Here is a 23,061-nt window from a genome sequence, read left to right on the forward strand (position 1 = left end):
TCGATCCGCCCTGATTCTTAACGTCGTCTACCTTCCGCCCCTCAGGAGCTGGTTCTGGTGCTGCAGGACTTCGTGGCAGTTCGGGAAGACGAGATCTCGGTGTTTCGGGGGGAAAAGGTCCAGATCCTGGCATCCAACCAGCAGGGTCAGAGTCTGGTCTACCGGCCGGCCAACAGCGACTCGCCGGCTGCCGAAGGCTGGGTGCCGCGCAGCGTGTTGAACGCACAATGACACAAACACACATGTAGAAACACACCGACAGCAGGTCAGAGTCTGGTTTATGACCGACAACACTGCAGCTACACAACCAACAGACTGACAACACTGCAGCTACACAACCAACAAACCGACAACACTTCAGCTACACGACCAACAGACCGACAACACTTCAGCTACACGACCAACACACCAACAACACTGCAGCTACACAACCAACAGACCGACAACACTGCAGCTACACAACCAACAGACCAACAACACTTCAGCTACACAACCAACAGACCGACAACACTTCAGCTACACAACCAACTGGGTTGCTGGAACGCTGGGGAAGTCAGAGACTAGCATAAAGATGCCGACGTCCGCCTGTCCGACACGCTGGTCCCAACCAAAGCATCAGCAGAGTCATGGTTCCTAAAGGCCAAACTATGAGTTCTCTAAAGGGGGAAGTTTCAAAACGTGACTGAAGATCCGAAGTTTCCAGGAGCCCAAGTTTTTTGGCTCGTTATTAATTTAAGGCTCGTTAAGTAATTTAAGGACAGAAAGGTGGAGATGAATTGGTCGATGTATAAATCACCAAAAGCCACGTTCCACAGTCTCGGATGATGTAATTATAACCAAAGATATATTTCGTTTACTGACACAAAGGAAGGTAGGAAGTACTCCGATTTTAGAAGCTAAAAGTGTTAAAAGTGGGTTTTGGCATCAAAAGTTGATTTAAATAATGAACTGATTTTTGAAATGGTCGATGGGTGGCGCCGCAGCTAACGCTTATTTTCACTGATGATGAATTCGTTGATTATTTTCTGGATTAATTATGACAGCAGGTCCTCAGTTTACGACATCATTGACCTACAGCGTTTCGTCGTTATGTCAGAACTGGTTACTGGAACTAGTTGACGATTAGAGCGGATGAATACGTCGTCATGCGGTGCTATCAGACGGCTTTGTTTCCATTCTTTGGTTGTACAACACCTTGGACTGTGCTACATTCACTAACTTTTTGCCCTTCATTATGGCTCCCAGTGTAAGTCAGACTCTTCTGATGCTTGGAAAAAAAGGAAAGCCATCTCCATGGAAGTGAAATTAGATAAAATAAAACGCTGGGAACAGGGCCAAACACCGACCAACATCTTCCAGTTGCAGCTTTGTTTACGTTTTCACTGAGTTCCGACTTATGTTGAAAATCACGTAACGTCGCGCCGTCGGAACGGAACTCTGATGTGAGTCAAGGACCCCCTGTGTTATGTTTGATTTCTAAAATGTCAGAAAATGTCAGTCAGTGTTTCCCAGATCAAAGGAAGACAAATCTTTTGGTTTTGGACATGGCAAATCTATGTCATGCTAACACTAGCATACCATCAACTGAACAACATTTTTCTTTTCGTGGGACCCCTTAGAGGGGTCCTGAGCCATATGTTGGGAACAGGACAGGTGGACGTCGGCATACTTCAGGCTCCACATCCTTAACTTTAATAAAAGGCCTTTTTCCACTGCAGGAAGGGTTCAGACCAGAAGAACCATCCCTGTTGGAGATAAACAGATTTCTTAACCAACAGTCATTCAATTATTGGAACAAATTAAGGATAGAAGACTTTGTTCCATCTGATCAGGCTACCTTTAACGATAGACGTGCAGTTAGCCTCCAGGCTCGCTGTCCTACTAGTCTCCAGTTCATCTTTAAAACACAAGCTCTGGCTGGAGGTCATTAACCTCCACAGGGGTCTTTGTCATGGTACCTACCACTAGCTAAACTGCTTGTCAACAGGAACTGTAGTCCACCTGACCACCTTCTCAGGTAACTACACCAGTAAACAATAAGAGGCTCCACCTGGTAGAACAACCAGGTACTACAGCTGGAACAAATATTGTCCAAAATGACCTAAAACTTGTCCAAGACTGCTTAAGATTTGTCTAAAATGACTGACAACTTGTCCATAATTACTTGAAACTAGTCTTAAATGTCTAGAAAATTGGTAGGTGAACTCCCACAATGCTCTCTGGTTGCCAAGTTGAACTTCTGTAGTCTGAGTGACGCCTCCTCCAGTCTCTGCAGTATTAAGCAGAAAGAGGCTCCACCTGGTGGAACAACCAGGTACTGCAGCTGAAACCGCAGATCATTAAGCACCACAGCAGTCTTTGTCATGGTGCCCACTGCTAGCCTCCAACCAGAACCGGCGTTACATCGTATTTTTCAGGCTAAAAGGGCCAAACTGGGGCAGTTCCTGTTTCCTGCAGTGGACAAACGCCTGATGACGGAATGTTACCAGACCAGTATTAAAAGATGGATGACACACAGACACACACATAGACACACCCAAACACACACAGACACACACATTCTCAGCAACAGGTACTGTTAAACTCCTCCCTCCTTCCTGGTGCTTCAACATTCAACCAAAACACGCCGACCGGCCCCGCCTCCGTCCTCAACTCGTCCAATCAGACGCCGTCGTCTGGACGGTCCCAGCAACCAGTGCTACACTGACGACAACACAAACAGGGAGGGAGGCCACATGACCACGACATCATCACCGCCGCCGCCCATCGGAGCAGGGACTCCAGGAAGCTGCCGTTGCCTAGCAACAAGAGACAGTTTTTTAAAAAATTAATAAAACAAAAGCCTCCTGGAGGAGAAGGAAAGGTGAAAGGATCCATCGGCCAATCAGAACGGAGCTCTGTGTCCTGTTCCATAGTGTGTATAAACAGACTGAGGACACACACACACACACACACACACACACACACACACACACACACACACACACACACACACACTCCACTGCTACAATGAAGATGAAGATAATTAATAATAAGAGTCTGTTTTTCACCTCAATAGAGAGAAAAAACTGTTTGTCATATTAATATCTATGTGAGAGAGAGAGCGTGTTAGTGACGCCATCCTGTGTGCGCGTGTTTTTTCCACGGACAGTTAGCTGGTGTCCCGGTGTAGCGTTGCCATGACGACTCGTTGTGTTTGCGGTGACACCCTTTTCTTTTTGTTTGTTTTTTGTTTGTCTTTTTAGCGAACCAGAGCTGCCGCCGCCCCCCACCCCTCTCCCCCCTCCTCCGTCCCTCCCCATCGCCGCCGTTACCATAGCAACCGGCAGTGGCGGCGTTGGAGATGCTAGCGGCGGCCCAGCTGTGGTTAGTTTGGATATTCTGATTATGCATATCTCGTTTCTGTATATAGGCCAGACGTCCAACCCTTCGTCTCCGTCTGTCCACCGTCAGACGGCAGCAACACAACCGTACTGTGACCGTCTGTTTCTATGACAACCGGAGCTGTAACCTTCAACACACTCTCCGCCTGTCTCTCTCTCTGCCTGTCTCTCTCTCTACCTCTGTCTCTCTGTCTGTTTCTCTGGTGCCATTCTCAGACAACACCCGGTCCTTAAGGCGACTGCACCACCGCGGGAAACAGTCGAATCACCAGGGCTTTAAGGTGGAACGTTGAAGGAACGTTTGGGTTGTTCTGATCGTCTCAATGCAGCGCTCACATGCCGACATGTTCAAGAACGGAAGTCAAACCCAGGACTGACTAATATGTTCTAATTGGACATCATTATATAGAACAGAAGTCTCTGCCATTGTGCTCCTTTACTAACTAAACTCCCACAATGCTCTCTGCTTGCCAATATGAACTTCCTGTCGTCTAATTGATGCCTCCTCTGGTTTCTACAGGATTAAACAGGAAGAGGCTCCACCTGGTGGAACAGCCAGGTACTACAGCTAAAGAAAATACTGTTCAAAATGACTCCAAACTTTCCTACCTAACTGGGACATCCCAACTTTACATATTTTAACCCTTTTAGCCAAATATTTGCCTAAAAATCACCCCAAATTTATTTCGTATCACAATTATGATTCTAAAATGGACAACCTTAAATTCTGCTGATCAAACACTCAGAGTACAGATGCAAATTTAAAAAGTTTTTCTACTCAACAGTTTAATTAATGAATTATACAAATGTGGATCAGTCGATGTTTATCACTCAGCTGAGGAAGCCAGTTGGAACTACCAGTCATTAAAATGTCTCAGTTGGTTCAAGAATCTTTGTCCCAGTTGACTACGAATATTCTTTGCTACCTGAGTTCTGATTGGAGGTCATTAACCACCACAAGAGTTATTGTCATGGTGCTCGTTGCTAGCTAAACTCCCACACGGCAGTTTAAGGCATGTTTACACTTTTGGATACATTTAAAATTAGTATCTAAAAACACCAACAGTAAACCAGATTCTGGTTCTGATCCGGTCTTTGGGTTCTGTTTGAGAACATCCTGGGGTCAGGAACCCAAATATGCTGCCTGGAGAATGTGAGAACACCACGTCCAGAAACAGAGCAATATCCAAATTGACTTCTTTCCATTATTGGTGCTGTGAGAACTGAATTAAGACGGACTTGATCAAACTGAACATCTCCAACACACACTGACGGCATCTTCAAGCGTCACGTCAGACGTTCATCAGTCGGATGTAGAACATTTACTGAACTATTTATGGGTTTTGGGAACAGCGTTTGGAAGCAGAAGTGTTTGATTGTTGGACACCAGATATCTGGAACTCATGTTGACATTTTAACTCCTAAAACATGTGGATTGAGATCAAAGACGCTGGATTTTGGTTGGACGCTAAACATTTATTTTACATTTCCTTTAAACTTTTACAGGATATTTTGTCGTATTTTCTGCAGTTTGGTTCTGATAGAAATCAAACATCTTCAGGAACTAAAAAGAAGCTCAGTTTAGGATCAATAAAGTCATAACTTACTAAGACTTCCTTTCCAAGACCATAAATGCCTCAATTTTCCATGAAATAAACCAAAAATATGGTGACGGATAACACAAAATCAACCAACAACAAGCCTCTTTCAACTCAAACGTTATTTTCAGAGACGTGGTCGATGCCGGAGGTGTGTGTTGCATTTACTGTGGTACGATGTTGCATTCACGTCGCGTTGATCTGTTGGAATTACCAACGTCCGACTAGTAAAAAGTCCCCAACCTTCATTGGAGATGTTTAAATTCCAAGGTTACGTGAACGCAGCATTAAAGAACCCAAACTGAAACCAGATGCCGCCTTGTTCCCTGTTTCAGGAACGGAAGATCCTTTTATTCAACAAGTCCAAGAAAAGGTATTTAAAAGACACGAGCCACTTGTGAACTCGGAGTGCACCTGGAGGGTTTAGGGTGCATGGTGGGGTGGAAGGTAGTGCACTATGAAGGGTGAAAGGAAGGAAACAAGTGCACTGTGGAATGTTTTCCTTACAGGTGGCTCACTGTGAAGAGTTTAAATGTAAAATATAGTGCACATTAAAGGTTCAGGATGGAACCCTTAGACCACTGAGTTACCCTTAGGAACCCTTAGACCTCTGAGGTACCCTTAGGAACCTTTAGATCTCTGAGGCACCCTTAGGAACCCTTAGACCTCTGAGGTACCCTTAAGAACCCTTAGACCATCGAGGTACCCTTAGGAGCCTTTAGACCACTAAGGAATCCTTAGGAACCCTTGGACCACTGAGGTACCCTTAGGAACCCTTATTGGTCTATTCTACACCCTAAACCCTGCTAGTGTGGTCTATTCCACCACTTAGGGCTCCTTAGACCGATAAAGGTTCCTACAGCAGGAAGTGGAAGAACCACGGTGGTGTTGGGTAATTTAGGGTGAAGAGTAGACCACAAAGGATTCCTAAGGGTTCCTTCGACCATTAAGGTTTCATATGGCAGGAACTGGAAGAACCTCTGTGGTGTTGGGTGGTTTAGGGTGAAGAATAGACCACTAAGGGTGCCTACAGTTGAAGAACCTTGGTGGCGTTGGGTAGTTTACGGTGATTTTAAGTGTTCCTACAGCAGGAAGTGGAGGAACCATGGTGGTGTTGGGTCGTTTAGGGTGAAGAATAGACCAATAAGGGTTCCTACAGTTGAAGAACCTTGGTGGTTTAGGTTGGTTTTAAGGGTTCCTACAACAGGAAGTGGAGGAACCATGGTGGTGTTGGGTGGTGCGGGGGGTGTAGGGTGCTGTTTGAGACCAAGCCTTGTTGCTGATGGGCGAACTCAACTAACCAATCAAACAGTGTTATTTGTACAGAACTAACAGCTGCTAACTGACTGCTAACAGCTCTCTGTCGTTGTTTGTAATAAACTTCATTTTTCATCCAAAACCACCAACCGTGTGGCATCTGTTGGCCAAAAGTCGTGAGAATTACCCAAGAAAAGACACAAAACCACGAGACAGATCAACAAAACGGGATACAAAGATTAAAAACAGATTTTCTACTGGGTTGAATTAAAAATCTGTTCTACTTGGATCCAGTATCTTAGTTTTTGTGCTCAATCAGTTATAGAAGTTCAATGAAAACAGCTTTTTAAAAACTTTTTTACTTACCAGGTTTTCTGTTACTATGAACTGAAAAATAGAACTTTAAATGATGACTTCATTTTTTTCATAATTTTACATTCACCAATAATCAGAGATTATCTGATCTGTTTGTCCAACATTACAAATCAAAGACACGACGAGAATAACAGAGAAAGTTTCAGGTTTTTATCTTTAATGGCTCCTCAGATGTTGTTCAAACAGATTCAAATTTAAATACAAGAAAAAACCTGCTGAAAGCGGGTCGATGGGAAATTAAAAACAAAAATATTGCAGAAAGTTTTTCTGCTTTGGAATAAAACTTCATAAATTTGTTTATAAATACGGTCCGTGTATATTTTGGCAATTGGATTTTCCGTTCTGAAACGGGTATTGAAAAACAAAAAATTAGTGGTTATTTGATTTTCGTTTTAAAATACAAAAATTAAAATTGAAAGACAAGGCGTTTTTCCTTTTCATGATCAAAAAGGGATATACGAAATATTAAAAATGTTTTGATTTTCATTTTGTATTTAGAATAACAAAACAGTAAAATCAGTAAGAGACAGAAACGAAAAAAAGGTCAGTTTTTCTCATTTTCTGAGACCGGAAGTGGTCATCAGGAAGTGTGGAGCCAAACAGAGTACGGTGCAAAGACTGGATATAATTTTTCTTTGTTAGTTTTCATGGTCAAAATGAGAGATCAGGTGGCCGATCTTAAAATAAATCAATATTTAATTTTTTATAGAGCGTTAAAGTTTTGCGAAGCCAGGGGGCGGGGCTACTTGATTGACAGTCCGGTCTGGAATGATTGACAGGTCGTATGGAGGAGGCAGCAGAGACTCTGCTCTCCTTGTTTGGATTAATTCTGATATAATAACTGTTGGTTTATTTATCGGTACAGCAGCAGAACATTTTCCACAGACAGTTTTCCTGCCCGTTGGCTTGTTTTAACCAGTTTTCTACCTTCAGCTGATTCTACCAGCAGACACTGAAAGGACTCTGATAGTTCGGTAAGTAAATGTTTATTTTCGTATCGGTGCCGCTTTTACTGCACTTTATATGCAGCTGTAGTGTCAGATATAATGTGTGTCATGCACTCCAGATGTTGGTGGAGTTTATTTCTGTCTGTGTTGACCAGAGAAGAAAGTTAGCATCCAGTAAATATTAGTTTTAATGTTAGCGATGCTAACCGAGCTAGCTGCTCAGTCGTAGCCTGATTAAAGTGAACGTAGCATTAAGCTAACGTAGCATTACGCTAATGATGTTTGTGTTGAGTTTCATGTAAACAGTTGAAGTGTGTTGTGTACTGTAATGTTGTACATTTAGTTAATAAAACTGTCAGTGGAGACGCTGGTTCACATTAATGTAACATTTAGAAAACCTACATGTGATTAAAAAAGTGAGGTTAAGGTTCTGTGTTTTCTTTTCCTGGTTGAGGCTAAAGACCATTTTACTGCCTTGGATGGACAATAAAGTTTATTCTATTTTATTCTAATGTATCATTAGCATTAGCATGAGCTCCAGAGTTATCTGACCATACACTGTTGTAGAGAAAAAAAAACTGAAGCAAAGAACAGATATTAACTCAGAACTGAGAGATTAACAATCATCAGTAACAGTTCTGTGGAGGAATATCAATGTAGATTTATTTATATCTGCTGATCATTAAAACAGCAGTTATCGATCCGTTATGATTGATCATCTGTGATCTGCAGGAAACTTAGCTACAGCTAACAGTTAACTAGTTTATGACACTGACTAACCTGATTTAGCATCAGCGTTAACACTAAATGAGGAAACGTAATCTCAGATTTACAGAACAATTTTATATCACGATGTTAGAACATGTTTATATCAGAGGTTACAGTCTGATGTTAACTTACAGTAACTTCACTGCTTTATATGTGATGTTGTCCAGATGTGGAGAAGAGTACAACTAGTTACAAAAATGACTTACCTGTAGAGTTTAGCTTCACTTTTGGATGCTAATGTTGTTAGCAGAAGCAGGTAAACAGCGGAAGCCGTAAATGTGGGTGGGACAGAGAATCCTCAGCTCTCAGTCTGACCAATCACCTCTCTGGCTCTCAGTCTGACCAATCACTGCTCTCTGGCTCTCAGTCTGACCAGTCGCTGCTCTCCGGGTCTCAGTCAGTCTGACCCATACATAGTATTCATATCTCTGGTAGCTGCAGCTCTCAGTGAACAGGAGGATTTTATAAGAGGAAGTCAGACACAGAGAAACATTAGAGCTCACACTGATACGGAGCTACAGCTCTTTGTCTTGGAGAAGATTTATTTTCAAAGCTACCTTTGGGCTTGACAAAGACGAGAACAAATATATTCAGAGCAAGTGGAGCAGCTAGCTAATGCTGATTACAGTTTGATTTACATTTTCAAAATCACATTTTTGAAATGTAATTTTTCCGTAAAACAAATCATGGCTTTTATTTTGGAAGAGATACCTGGAAACGTTGTTTATCCGTAATTCCGCTGACTTGACTGAACGTGGGCTGCAGTTCCCATTATTTAAACATCAATATGATGTATAAATTCACATAGTATAGTAAGGCGTTTTTTTTTTTTCACCAAAATTCATGATGATTTTTTTTTTCAAAGAAAACCTTTCTGGAGTGTTTTTCACAGCCTCCTTTACATTATTTCATCATATGGCACGTTTTTACAACATGTTGAAAAATCGCATTTTTTTTTCGACATAGTATACTATGGCGTTTTTTTGCGCCAAAATTCATGATGTTTTTCTATTCATCCATCCATCCATTACACCGCTTAATCCTCACTAGGGTCATGGGGGGGGCTGGAGTCTATCCCAGCTGACTCAGGTGAAGGCAGGGGACACCCTAGACAGGTCGCCAGTCTGTCACAGGGCTACATACAGAGACAAACAATCACTCTCACATTCACACCTACGGGCAATTGAGAATGATCAATTAACCTCAGCATATTTTTGGACTGTGGGAGGAAGCCGGAGTACCCGGAGAAAACCCACGCATGCACAGGGAGAACATGCAAACTCCATGCAGAAAGATCCCGGGAAAGCCGGGATGCGAAGCAGGGATCTTCTCGCTGCAAGGCGAAAGTGCTAACCACTACACCACTGTGCAGCCCATGATGTTTTTTTTTCCAAAGAAAACCTTTCTGGAGTGTTTTTCACGGCCTCCTTTACATTATTTCATCATATGGCACATTTTTACAACATGTTGAAAAATCACATTTTTTATTTGGACATAGTATACTATGGCGTTTTTTTGCGGCAAAATTCGTGATGATTTTTTTTTTCAAAGAATACCTTACCATAGTGTTTTTCGCGGCCTCCTTTACATTATTTCATCATATAGCATGTTTTCACAACATGTTGAAAAATGACATTTTTCGACATAGTATACTATGGCGGGTTTTTTTCCGCCAAAATTCATGATTTTTTTTTCAAAGAAAACCTTTCTGGAGTGTTTTTCACGGCCTCCTTTACATTATTTCATCATATGGCATGTTTTCACAACATGTTGAAAAATGACATTTTTCGACATAGTATACTATGGCGTTTTTTTTCCCGCCAAAATTCATGATGGTTTTTTTTCAAACAAAAACCTTTCTGGAGTGTTTTTCACAGCCTGCTTTACATTATTTCATCATATGGCACATTTTTACAACATGTTGAAAAATCACATTTTTTTTCGACATAGTATACTGTGGCGTTTTTTTGCGCCAAAATTCATGTTTTTTTTTTTTCAAAGAAAACCTTACCATAGTGTTTTTCATGGCCTGCTTTACATTATTTCATCATATGGCATGTTTTCACAACATGTTGAAAAATGACATTTTTCGACATGGTATAGTATGGCGGGTTTTTTTCCGCCAAAATTCATGATGATTTCTTTTTTCAAAGAAAACCTTTCTGGAGTGTTTTTCACGGCCTCCTTTACATTATTTCATCATATGGCACGTTTTTACAACATGTTGAAAAATCACATTTTTTTTCCCACATAGTAAACTATGGTGTTTTTTTGCGCCAAAATTCATGATGGTTTTTTTTTCAAAGAAAACCTTTCTGGAGTGTTTTTCACAGCCTGCTTTACATTATTTCATCATATGGCATGTTTTCACAACATGTTGAAAAATGACATTTTTCGACATAATATACTATGGCGTTTTTTTTGCGCCAAAATTCATGATGGTTTTTTTTCAAAGAAAACCTTTCTGGAGTGTTTTTCACAGCCTGCTTTACATTATTTCATCATATGGCATGTTTTCACAACATGTTGAAAAATGACATTTTTCGACATAGTATACTATGGCGTTTTTTTGCGTCAAAATTCATGATTTTTTTTTCAACGAAAACCTTACCACAGTGTTTTCCACGGCCTCCTTTACATGATTTCATCATATGGCATGTTTTTACAGCATGTCCAACACACGTCCTAAATGTGAAAAAAATTTCATAGTTTAGTATGTCGTCCAATATATGAAAAAAAAAACATCATAGTTTAGTATGTCGCTCTAAAAACGTCATAGAAAAGCCTTCAGTCCACAAAACATTGTTTTGTCCCGGCTGTCTGAAGTAGGTGAGGAGCAACACAAAAACAGTCCAAACGCTGTTTTCCAGAGGGTTAGACGAGTAATTATTTCAAAGAGTAAGTTTACAACAACACATGTGAGGGGATTAAAAGCAAATGGGTGTTAGTAAAATAAAAACAAATAAAGAGAACTAAGTACTTCTCTGTTAGTTTGAGCTTTCTGGTTAACAGAAGCCTTAAAACTTGTGACCATGAGTCTTGATTTCACATTTAGACCATCCATCTGAGTTCTTCTCAGACCTTCACCTGTGGGTTTTTTTTAGAAATCCTCAACAAACTTTGATTCTCTTCACTGAACAGTAAAGTTTGTGGAGATCAGAAGGTAACATTAGTTTGATCAATGCCTTCAACTATTAGTAGACTTTATCTGGAAAGCAGTTTTCTGAAATGAGTTCTTAGTAAATCTGTCCACAATCAAACCAAGAACATAGAAAGAGGAAATGTTTGAAGAAACAACTTGATGTTTTCATTTCAGACTAGAAAACGCTTTAAGACTTTTATCTGGTTTTGCTCTTTTTCGTCGTTTTATTGTCTCTTCTGTTGAATTTGATCTTCTAAAGTCTAACTGGTGTCTTTTCAAATGTTTTGTCTTTAGTTTGATTCTTCTTAAATGTTTAGTTTTGCTCTTTTCTCACCTTTTATTCTTTTCTAATGTCTGATTTGATTTCCAAATGTTTTGTCTTTTTAATGTTTAATTGTTTTTTCAAATGTTTTATCAGCTTGTTTGAAAAATGTCCTTTTCTTTCCCAATGTTTAATTTTTCATTTAAATCTTTGTTAAGGTTTTTCTTTTTAAATGTTTTACCACCTTTTAATGTTTAATTTTCTTTTTAAAGGCTTCATTGTATTTTCTGTTTAATTCCTATTTATAGTTTTATTGTCTTTCAGATTAAGTTTTGTAATTAAACTTTTGATTTTTTAATTAAATGTTTTGTCTTTTTAAAGGTTTAATAATCTAATTAAATGTTTTGTATTTTTTAAAATGTTTAATAATCTAAAGTATTTCATCTTTAATGTTTAATATTTTTGTTTAAAAATTTTGTTTAATTTCATAATTATGTTTTGTTTCTTCTAATTATCTAATTAAATATTTTGTCTGTTTAATATCATTTAATTGTATTTAATGTTTAATTTTCTTTTGAAAATTTTTATTGTATTAAATGCTTTTTCCTTTGATTTAATTGCTTTTTTAATGTAGTTTATTTCTTTAATCTTTTTTTTCTGTCAAGATCTTAACCCCAACTTTAAAAATGAAACAAACCCTTAAATCACAATGAAAATACTTCTGTTATCACAATCATGAGTTAGTCAGTTATTCAGTTTATCAATTCAACTTGTTTAGCACCTTTCACACACATGACAAAACTAAACAAGCAAAGAGAAAAAAAAACTATGATTAAAACTATGACTAAAACTCAAAAACATATTTAAAAAAAAAAACATTTGACATGTAAATGAAATGTGTTGTGTTCAGGGGATGGAGGGAGTTTATTGAAGTCTTCTTGGGCTCACATGGTAAATCATTTAAAATATAAACTTGATATTCAGTCTAAGGAAACTGCAGAGCGACAGAAGAACCAACAATATCTCCTGTTTTCTCCTTTAATGAGTCGACTCTTCTTGTGCTTTCAGATTAAAGAACTACAGACTCTTCACAACCTGCTCAAACTCTTGGTACAGGACCTCACCACACGGGTCAAGAAGGTTTCCGTCTCATTTCTACTCTGAAGCTCACCTTCTCCTGCTCAAACTGCTGACAAATGTTTCTGCTGCTCTAAAGTCTGGTCTCCAGAACTTCCTAAAAACTCTCAAAGTCTCTTCTGCTGCAGGTTGCTTTGTAGAACTGTTCCAGTAAACCTCACTAAACCACATGGAGGAGCCTCAAGATAGTCGTCCAAATGAAACCTTACAAAAACCAAACTAGCACAACCCAAACGCTAAAGTCTCCTGCAGCCTACCAGAGAACCTCTGAGAACAGAGAATCAGGACAGGAACTCTTACCTTCTGGACAACCAACGCTGGTTCACCAACAAGAATACAGAATGTGTCTGACCAAAAACCTCTGAAGACTCACTACAGCCAAGATAAAGACACAACTCAGCTGCACCAAATCCACTAATCACTGCACACATTAGCACCATGTGCTAACTGTGGCTCAAGAACCACATTTACCAAGACAACTATCCAGTACAAAGCCCTAAAACACACCAAGAAACAGATTAAAGACGATTTTACTGCTGGAAGCTGCAAGCCAACGCCTAAAGAACAAACTAAAGCAATGGAGCCAAACCCGGTTCACTGGTGAACAGAAGCAGAGGAAATGTTTGTCTGCAGCTAAATAAAGCAGGAAGACACTGAGCTGCTCAGGTGTTCCTGATAACACCAAGCAGCCACCTGGACAGCCAATAGGAACACAGCTTCCTGGAAGTCCAGAGGGCTGGCTTAGTCAAGGAAATTTAGTTTAAAGTTGAAGCAGAAAGTTAACAAAGAAAGTTGAAAACCACCTTCTGATACCTGAAATCTCTGAGTTTTCACACAAAGAACACCTGAACATGTCAAACTGGTTCCATAGTAGAACCATCATTGTAAAAACGTCATAGTCTGGTGTGTTGCTCAAAAAACATTAGGACCCGACTGTCTGGGGTCGCTGAGGAGCAACACAAAAACAGGACAAACGCTGGTTTCCAGGGGGTTAGGAGGATATTTATTTGAAAGAGGAAGTTTACAACAACACAACATGTGAGCAGAAAAATCACAAAGTCTGTCTTTAGTTCAGCTGAAAATATGAGTTTTTGTCTTTTTTATTGACCAAACTTTTCAGGAAGTAGATGAAGAATAATTAAAGCTCTCATGTAGAAGTCCAGCTTATTTTGGATCCTTGTGGAGAGTTTAATCTTAGAGCTTGTACAGCTGTTGAGTTTTTACAGTCACATGGATTGTTTTGACATTTAATAACTGAGTCCTGAAATAAAATTACAGTTGTGGATTTCTGTCATTTAGTCTGGACTAAACAAATAACAGCAGCATAAATCTCAAACGTCATTATGAGGAGTCTGGATTGAGGTTTCTCACTTGATAATGATCAAAATATTAAATTTAGGTTGGTTTCAAGGAATATTCCACCTTAAATCTTTGAATGTTACCCTAAAAGGTTGGTTTCAGGAAGTATTCCACCTAAAAGGTCCTCACACATCCACCTTAAAGGAACATTCCACCAAAAATCCTTGGACATGCACCTAAAATGTTGCTTTAACCGAGTTTTCCATCCAAAATCCTCAAAGAGACCTGAGGGGCTGGTTAAAAGGAATATTCCACCTAAAACCTCAAATATAGACCTGAAAGGGTGGTTTAGAAAAAATCCTTCAATGTAGACCAAAAAAGTTAGTATGGAGGAATATTCCACTTGAAATGTAGACCTGAGAAGTTGGTTTGGAAGAATATACCATCCTAAACATCCTTAAATGTAGACTAAAAGATGGTTTGGAAGAAAATTCCACCTAAAATCCTCCAATGTGGACCTAAAAGGTGAGTTTAATGGTATATTCCACCTAAAATTCACTACTGTAGACCTTGGAGGTTGGTCTGATGGTACATTCCACCCAACATCCTGGAACATAAACTTAAAAACTTTGTTCAAAGGAATATTCCACCTAAAATCCTTCAATGTAGACCAAAAAAATCTTGGTGTAAAGGAGTATTCCACCTTAAATGTAGACCTAAAGGTTTGGAGTAATATTCTACTTTAAAATCTTCCAATGTAGACCTAAAAGGTTGATCTGATGGTATATTCTACCCAACATCCTGGAACATTTACCTAAAAGGTTGGTTTAATGGTATATTCCCAGAAGAACCCTTGAACATTGGGCTTAATGGTATATTCCACCCAAAATACTTGTACATTTACCAAGAAGTCAGTGTAAAGGAAATGTAGACCTAAAAGAATTGTTTAAAGGAATATTTAAATGATTATTTTCATTATTTAATAATCTGTTATCAGTCAGAACCCTGACAAACTCATTTTCATCAGTTTTTTTAGTGGAAGTCACAAATAAAGGAGCTCTTGGTTTTTCCCGGCGTTACTGAGTCCAAAGCTGCAGTTTCAACACAGAACGTTCACATGCATCCACAAACCTCTCAGCACTCAAACACCCACAGACAGGAGGCCGGCTGGACCGAGGCTCGACGGCGTCCTCAGACCCACGAGTCGGGGAGTCACTGAACTTGTTGGTCCGGTTTGAAGGCCTCCGTGTGGTCCAGTAGAAGTCCACGTAGTCGGTGTTGGCTTTGAACCACAGCGACTGGCCTCCATCAGCTGACGTGGATGTTTGATGGTCTTCCTCTCTAGTGCCAGATGATTCATCCATGAATTCAGCAGCTACAGACTGAAATGAAGCTCATGCTGCCGTGATTGAATTCCTGTTCCAGATCAAATGTTCAGAGCTCACCTTGAATGCAGCCGTCTGCTGTCTGATATTTTTTCTCATTGTAGTCTTCAATAAAGTCTTTTTCCTCATGTCAGGATGTGGTGAGACTCTTTCTCAGTCTCTGCAGACGTCCCTCATTGTGCATCTCCAGAGAAGAAACAGAAAAACTGCTCACTGCTTCAGCATCAAACGCTCTCCAGCATTGAGAGTGTTTTAGGAATTCATTCATTGTGTTGTGAACTTTGAAGGAGCAGAAACTTTACAGCTGCCAAAGATATGAGCTCCAATTCTGGATGTTTTAGGAAATGAAGTTCATCAAATGAACACTTGATTTTTGCTGATAACTCTCATTAAATTACTGAAGAAATCTAACATAAAAAGCTGTAAACTCTCAGGCAGCTTTTGTTAAAGTTTGTCTATAATTCTATCATCATGTTCTGGAACCAGGACTCTGCAGAAGTTCCTTCAATCAGATACTTGTGTGTTTCTATTTAAGGCCTCAGGTTTGAACGTACAGCAGAGGATTAGAAAGGAGTGATTTTAATGTTTAAATCAGTCCAGTAAATGTTTGGAGTAAAAATGATTAAAATGTTGATTTAGATAGATTTGTGTCAAATAATATTGTAGAGTCTCACTTCAATATATCCAAATGAGTTCAGTGTATTTACATTTTATAGAATATTTGATTTCTTAATCTCAATACTGTCGGGTCTGACCCTAAATATTATAATAATGATGTAAATGTAAATAATAAATAATATTGTAGTGCAGAGTCATAAACTTTAATCAGCTAAACTTACATAATAAATATCACTGTGCAATCTTAACCTGAACATTCATATTATTGAGGTAAATTTACATAAATCCTGATATTCTAGAGTCTTAACTGGAATATTTCTAACATGAATCTTTTTGTATTGTGCTGATAAACAACAATAATCCGACTTTCAGATAATATTTATTGTCTGTGATTGTGAGACTAAATTCCTCCACATTCTGGAACTTTCCCTGCATCCGCTGTAGGAATAAATAAAAATAGAATCTGTTCATTTCCACATTATGCACATTTATTTATTTATTCTTAATATCTCAGACTGAATGTAGCTGCCAGTAAAAACAAACTCATCTGCTGGACTGAATTTCCCAAAATGAAACATGGACAGAATTTAACACTCATGTATCCATGGCAACGCTAAAGTTTCTGCTTCTTACCAAAGTTCACAACACAAGTAAAGATTTTAATGTAAAACTTCAGGGATGACTGCTGACCATAAGTATTCTGATCAATACTTCATGATCAATATCAGGACAGATGTTACAAATCCAGCTGTTCCATTAGACTGCAGTTATTCAGAGAAATTAAAACATCACATTCCTCATAAAAACTAGATGGGACTTTTATTAAATAAAGAGTTGGTGAATAAACAGTGTAAAAAGTGCAAAGCAGCTCCATTAAATCAGGAGATGTGAGACTTCCACAGCATGGATCACCATCTGCTGTGTTGATTCATAGCTGAATGTCAGAATAAACTGAGATAGAAAAGCTGCTTTGAGCTGCAACATTACGGTCTGACAATCCAACACCATCACAGTTTTCATCTGGTTGTTTTGCTCCAACATGCTGTGAAGTTCAGTTTTTACCTGAATCAATACAGAGATTCTATTTCCAACCAAGACTGGAATAAAAATTAGAATGTTATGAGGTTATTAATGCAACTAAATCCTTTCAGATGGAAGGATTTACTTCTAAGTTCTAATTCAAGTTTCAGTTGGAGCTCATTGCATTCAAAAAGAAAAACAGAGAAACCTTCATAGCAACATTTAATAAACCTACAGCTTCCCTGTTGGCACATTGGTGGAGTTTGTTACTGAGCATCTGAACCTTAAATCCAGTGAGACGACCATCTTCAGTCCAGGCCAGTCAGAGAACTTCAAGACCTTCCACCAGCTGGACCAGATGTGGCATCATCTCCCTCTGAACATCTGGATGACAGGAGAAAAGACAGAAATCAAACACAGATCACACAAATACAATTTACTCACTTTCATCATTTTATAAAAGTAGCATCAACTTTATTAAAACTTGACAACATCAGTAATGAAAGTAAATGTTTTTATCTTGTGTTGAAGCTTAATTTAAAGTCAATTTTAATGACAGTTTATCCTGAGAGGAGTGAGAATGGAGCTTTTCTTTCCTTTTTAGAATATTCCCTCAAAATATTCTGTTTATTATTGGCTTTAGAAGCGTTTTTCTTTACTTATTTATTTTTAGATTCCTCAGACTGATACACTTTGCTGGTTTGCAGATAATTTCATGTACAATGACAATAAAGATCTTCTATTCTAACATATTTTGCTAAAAAAAGAACTGAAACCTTCTCAACCATCTCTCAGTCTGCAAAATTCCAACTGCAACAAAGAATTATCTGATGTAGTTATTATTATAATCTTTACTGAACCAGCTCTGGAATTAATAAAAATCTGTATATGGATATGATTTTCTCTGATGGAACCACTAAAACTGCATACAGTAAAGTAAATCTCTTCTGCACTGCACACATTCTACACTTTTGTATAACTCTGGATGTCAGAGTAAAGGCAGACAGATCCACTGATCAGCCACAACATTCTGACCACTGACAGCTGAAGAGAACAACATCCATCATCTTGTTCTAATGCAACGTTCTGCTGGGAAACCTTGACGTTCATGTGGATGTTTGACATGTACCACCACCTAAACACTGCAGGACAAACAACCCCCTCGTCTCCATGGCAACAGCAGTCCTTGATGCCAGCTGCCTCCCTCAGCAGTACAAATTAAAACTGCTCAGGAGTGGTCTGAGGAACACGACAGAGCTAAGCTGTTCACCTGGGTTCCACACTCCCCACATCCACATCTGATGGAGCATCTGTGGGATGGTCCAGGATCAGCCTGGTCTAGGTAGGACCCACCCTGCAACCCACAGAATCCACAGGACATCCCCAGAGGTTCTGATGAACCACTGGATCAGAGGAGTTTTAGCAGCATAAAGGGACCAACACAGTATTAGTCAGGTGGTCAGAATGTTCTACTGTTATATTGTCATGCTGATTATATGATCAGTAAATGTTACCATCAATCATAACTTCCACATTGATCAGGAAAAAAAAAACAACTATCAGTTCATTCAGAAACTGTGGGGTTAAACCTAAAAACACAGACCTCAACAGCAGTTTGTTTCAAAGCACAACACCAGCTGGTTTTCACTAAAGAAGCTTTCAGAGCAACAATTAAATGACAGTTTTGTTCTCATTAAGTTCACAGAGTCAGAGTCAGCCAAAATAATGTAAACACACATCAGGAAAAGAAAAACTTTTATAAATATTTCATTTGTATAAGTACTTCTATACATATAGATTCCTCTTTCTAAGTTTGATCAAATCACGATAACTGTGTCCTGTTGTACGATGTTTCCCCAACAGATGGCGCTACTCTCATGAATGGAGCATCAACAAGTGACATCAACAACACAACAGAAATGTCTGGAAGCCAGTGGCCTCCGCTTTGAGCACCTCTTGTAATTGTAGAGGCCAAAGATAACTTTTATTAATCTCATGATGTCTGAATACATTTGGTATTGAAATATTTATGCAAGTTTTTCTTTTCCTGATGTGTGTAAACATTATTTTGGCTGACTCTGTATAATGGGTTTCTGACAGGTCACCAGGCAACATCTTTTTATAATAATGACAAACATACCTGCATTCTACAGGAGTGATTTTCCTCATGTGCAGGTAAAGATGTGTGAGGAGCTTAGAGATGACAGGAGCAGGAGTCATCCTCACTAATTCAGCTTCCACCTAGAAACAGAAAGACCACAAACAAACACACTGATAGACTCTCAAACGTTCAACCTCACAGCCTCAAAATATCTGTTTAGGAAGTGTTGTGTTTCTAAATTCTGCTGAAAGCATTGACAGACATTCTCTTACAAGGTTGTGTAAAAAGCAGCCTGTCCTCTGAGCTACTGACAAATCTTCCTGAACAAAGTTTCTACGTGTAAATCGGCTCAACAAAAACTAAAGCCTCAGTCAGAGATGACAGGTATCGCAAATTATGAACAACTTTCTTTATTAACTCAGACTTTCTGCTTCAACCTCACATAAAAAGGGGAGTTTAACTCATCAGGTGACTGAAAATGAACGGCTTGTGCAGTTCTAGATCCAAAAGTAGGATGTTTCAACTCATGTTTTACAACAAATACATGCAGTAATAAATAAATACAATGGCTGGTTGTTAGTTTATTCACTATTAATGTCACTTTATATACTGGATTGAACTTGAGCAGTGGAAGAGAGAAGGAATTTAATGAAATTATGGAGATTCAGAGGTAATGTTGTTCAATGTTAAGTTAAGCGTGGTTTAATTCAAAGCAGCTGAATGTTAAACTTCAGTGCAGCTGAACGGGTTTCAGTTAACCTTAAAGTAAAATAACTTTTTTAAAAGCTAAAATACACAGCAGAGAAATACAGGTTGAGAAGTTCACTAATAATGAGGACATCTGCAGCAGCAACTAACACAGGTGTTCAGCGGTAAGTTAGCCACCTGTGCTAATTAGCCCGCTAGCTAACTTAGCCGCTTAGCTAGCGAACTTAGCCGCTTAGCTAGCTAACTTAGCCGCTTAGCTCGCTAACTTAGCCGCTTAGCTAGCTAACGCGTCCGGACCAACTGCTCAAACACGACAAAACACAACTCTTCACAAGTCGCTGACTTAATGTACAACAAAACAACGCTACTTGTTAGAAGTATTTATCTTCTTACCATGTTTTACTCCAAAAACAAGATGAACAGCAGCCAGAGATGCTAGTAGACGTGCTAACCATAGATATGTAGCAGACTAGATCCGCTAGCGCGCTGTCTTCTATATTATCTATGGTCTGACCAATCACTGCTCTCTGGCTCCGCCCTCTGAGAATCTTGTTGTCGTTTGGCTCCACACTTGCTGATGACCACTTCCGGTCTCAGAAAATGAAAAAAACGAACCTTTTTTCGTTTCTGTCTCTTACTGATTTTATTTTTTTGTTATTCTAAATAGAAAATGAAAATCAAAGCATTTTTAAAATCTCATATATCCCTTTTTGATCATGAAAAGGAAAAACGCCTTGTATCTCAATTTTATTTTTTGTATTTTAAAACGAAAATCAAATCACTCGTTTTTTGTTTTTCAATACCCGTTTCAGAACAGAAAATCCAATTGCCAAAATATACACGGACCAAAAACCCATATTTTATACGAAAAAAAATAGTTTGACTTTAAAAGAAGTTATTAATTTTACTGTGATGTGAAATATTTTAGCAAAAATTAAGGTCCAGATTTTTAAGAAATAGACAAATTACCACAAAATCAAAAAAATTAGATGTAAGACGTTACAAACAAGATATAAAATGACAGACAAAAGACAAAAATGGGACAAACATGAGACACGAACTGACAAAACCATCAAAACAACATAAAATAACACAAAAAGATAAAAATCAGACATAGAATAACACAAAATGACAAAAATTAGATGTAAGATTGCTCAAACAACACAGAAAATGACAGAAAGTAGACAAAAATGAGACATAAATGAGACATAAACTGACAAAAATCAATAAAAATGACACATGAAGCAACACAAAAAGACAAAAGCAAGACACAAAATGATAAACACCAAGACTAGAAATGACACAAAGGGACAACAACCTTACATAAAATAACATAAAATGACAAAACAGAGACACAAAAATCTAAAAATCTCATACAAAATAGCACAAAATTACAAAAATGACACATGAGACAACATAAAACGACAAAAACAAAACCCAAAATGATAAAAATCTGATGTAAAATAACACAAAATGACAAAAAATTTGATGCAAGATGGTAAAAACAAGACATAAAATGACAGAAAGAAGACAAAAATGAGACAAAACGATAAAAACCAACAAAAATGACCCATGAAACAACATTGAATAATAAAAATCGGACATAAAATAACACAGAAGGACATAAATGCTATTTTTCCATCAGACTGTGGACCTGTTGTTTGGTATTTAAATGGTTCTTCGGTCATAAATGACAGAAATGCTGACTGGAAACCTGAACTCTGAACCATAAAGCCCTGAAATTGGTCAGAAAGTCGAACTGTGACGTGGAAACTCTTTATGATAACGAAGCCATAAACTGATTTAACTAATTACAGATGGAGGCTGAAGTTCAAACAGCGACACCCTCGTATCTTATTTTATTATTTTATCAAGAAAAATACAAAAAATATCGATCAATCCTGCAGATTAGACGCTTTAAAACGGAAAAATGTGAGATTTTAATCATTAAAATGACTGAAATGAGGTTTTTCTACTTCAGAAAGTCAAACATTTGCTGCTTTTCATGTCACTAAATGGAATATTTAGAATTTTTTAGACCGTAGTTGGATCAAAAATGCATTTAAAGGCATCGTTTTCTACAGTTTCAGCAGCAGACTGACTAAAGGCGGGACAGTCAGTTTTACAGTTTAACAGCAGTCTGCATTTAGATAAGAGATAATAAAGTTCTGCTTCTTATCGGTGAGGAACGTTTGAGGAACGTTCACGGCGAGTTTCTGCTGCTGTTAACACATTAAAAGATTTAAAATGTCCTTCAACATTCCACTGAATCCTCTGAACCACAGTCAGGTTTAAAAACGTTTTTTATCTCTATGAGAAAAATGAAAAGAACCACAAAGAGACAAACTCGTCTCACAACGACACAACACAAATAAAATCAACAAAAACAACACATAAAATAACACAAACTGACAAAATCAACAAAAACAACACACATAATGACACAAAATGAGAAAAACAGGAGACAAGATAAGATAAAGTTCTTTATTTCTCCCCACGCCAGGGAAAATTTACATTGCTACAGCAGCTTATGTAACAGTAGACATAGTGATAAGAAAAAAATAATAATAGAACAATAGTAATAATATTTACAATATATACAAGGGTGAGAGATGAGGATAAAGTGGCTTAACAGAAAAAATAAAAATAAAGTTTAAAAGTGCAAAGATGGGGCGCCCGTATAGCTCAACGCGTTGAGCGGGCGACCCATGTACAGGGGCTGGTCCCCGATGCAGCTGGCCCGGGTTCGATTCCCGCTCGCGGCCCTTTGCTGCATGTCTTCCCCCGACTCTTCTCCCCTGTTTCCTGTCTCTCTCTCACTGTGCCTATCTAATAAAGCTGACAAAAAGGCCAAAAAATAAAAAAATAACTTAAAAGTGCAAAGATGTGCAGTGCAAGAAAGTCAGTGCAAATTTTATGGTTTGGGGTGGTAATGATATAGTCCAGTTTATGTTAACATCAGCCAGTGATGCTGATGTTGTAAAGTCTTATAGCAGATGGGATGAAGGACCTGTGATAGCGCTCTTTCTTGCAGGGTGGATGTCTCAGTCTGCTGCTGAAG

The 23,061-nt window shown here is 38.5% G+C and overlaps 1 protein-coding gene and 1 long non-coding RNA gene across 3 annotated transcripts in view; one reads left to right on the top strand and one right to left on the bottom strand.

The window, feature by feature from the left end:
- The window catches only part of LOC111569301 (kalirin-like), a 65,626-nt gene extending 59,243 nt beyond the window's left edge, over positions 1 to 6,383 (top strand). Inside the window, exon 57 of the mRNA XM_055008361.1 lies at positions 46 to 6,383. Coding sequence (XP_054864336.1) covers positions 46 to 231 — 186 coding nt within the window. The 3' untranslated portion in view covers positions 232 to 6,383. The remainder of the gene's footprint in view (positions 1 to 45) is intronic.
- Positions 6,384 to 13,849: 7,466 nt separating this feature from the next.
- LOC129348283 (uncharacterized) lies at positions 13,850 to 20,514 on the bottom strand. 2 transcript variants are annotated; one of them, XR_008600790.1, is made up of 4 exons: positions 20,394 to 20,514; positions 19,332 to 19,432; positions 18,462 to 18,594; positions 13,850 to 17,575 (listed from the first exon to the last, which is right to left on the bottom strand). It is a non-coding gene; the product is annotated as an uncharacterized LOC129348283 (long non-coding RNA). The 2 variants fall into 2 exon arrangements; XR_008600789.1 differs by lacking the exon at positions 18,462 to 18,594.
- Positions 20,515 to 23,061: the final 2,547 nt, after the last annotated feature.

Source organism: Amphiprion ocellaris, chromosome 24 (genome assembly GCF_022539595.1).
Source record: "Amphiprion ocellaris isolate individual 3 ecotype Okinawa chromosome 24, ASM2253959v1, whole genome shotgun sequence".
Classification (NCBI taxonomy): Eukaryota; Metazoa; Chordata; class Actinopteri; family Pomacentridae; genus Amphiprion; species Amphiprion ocellaris.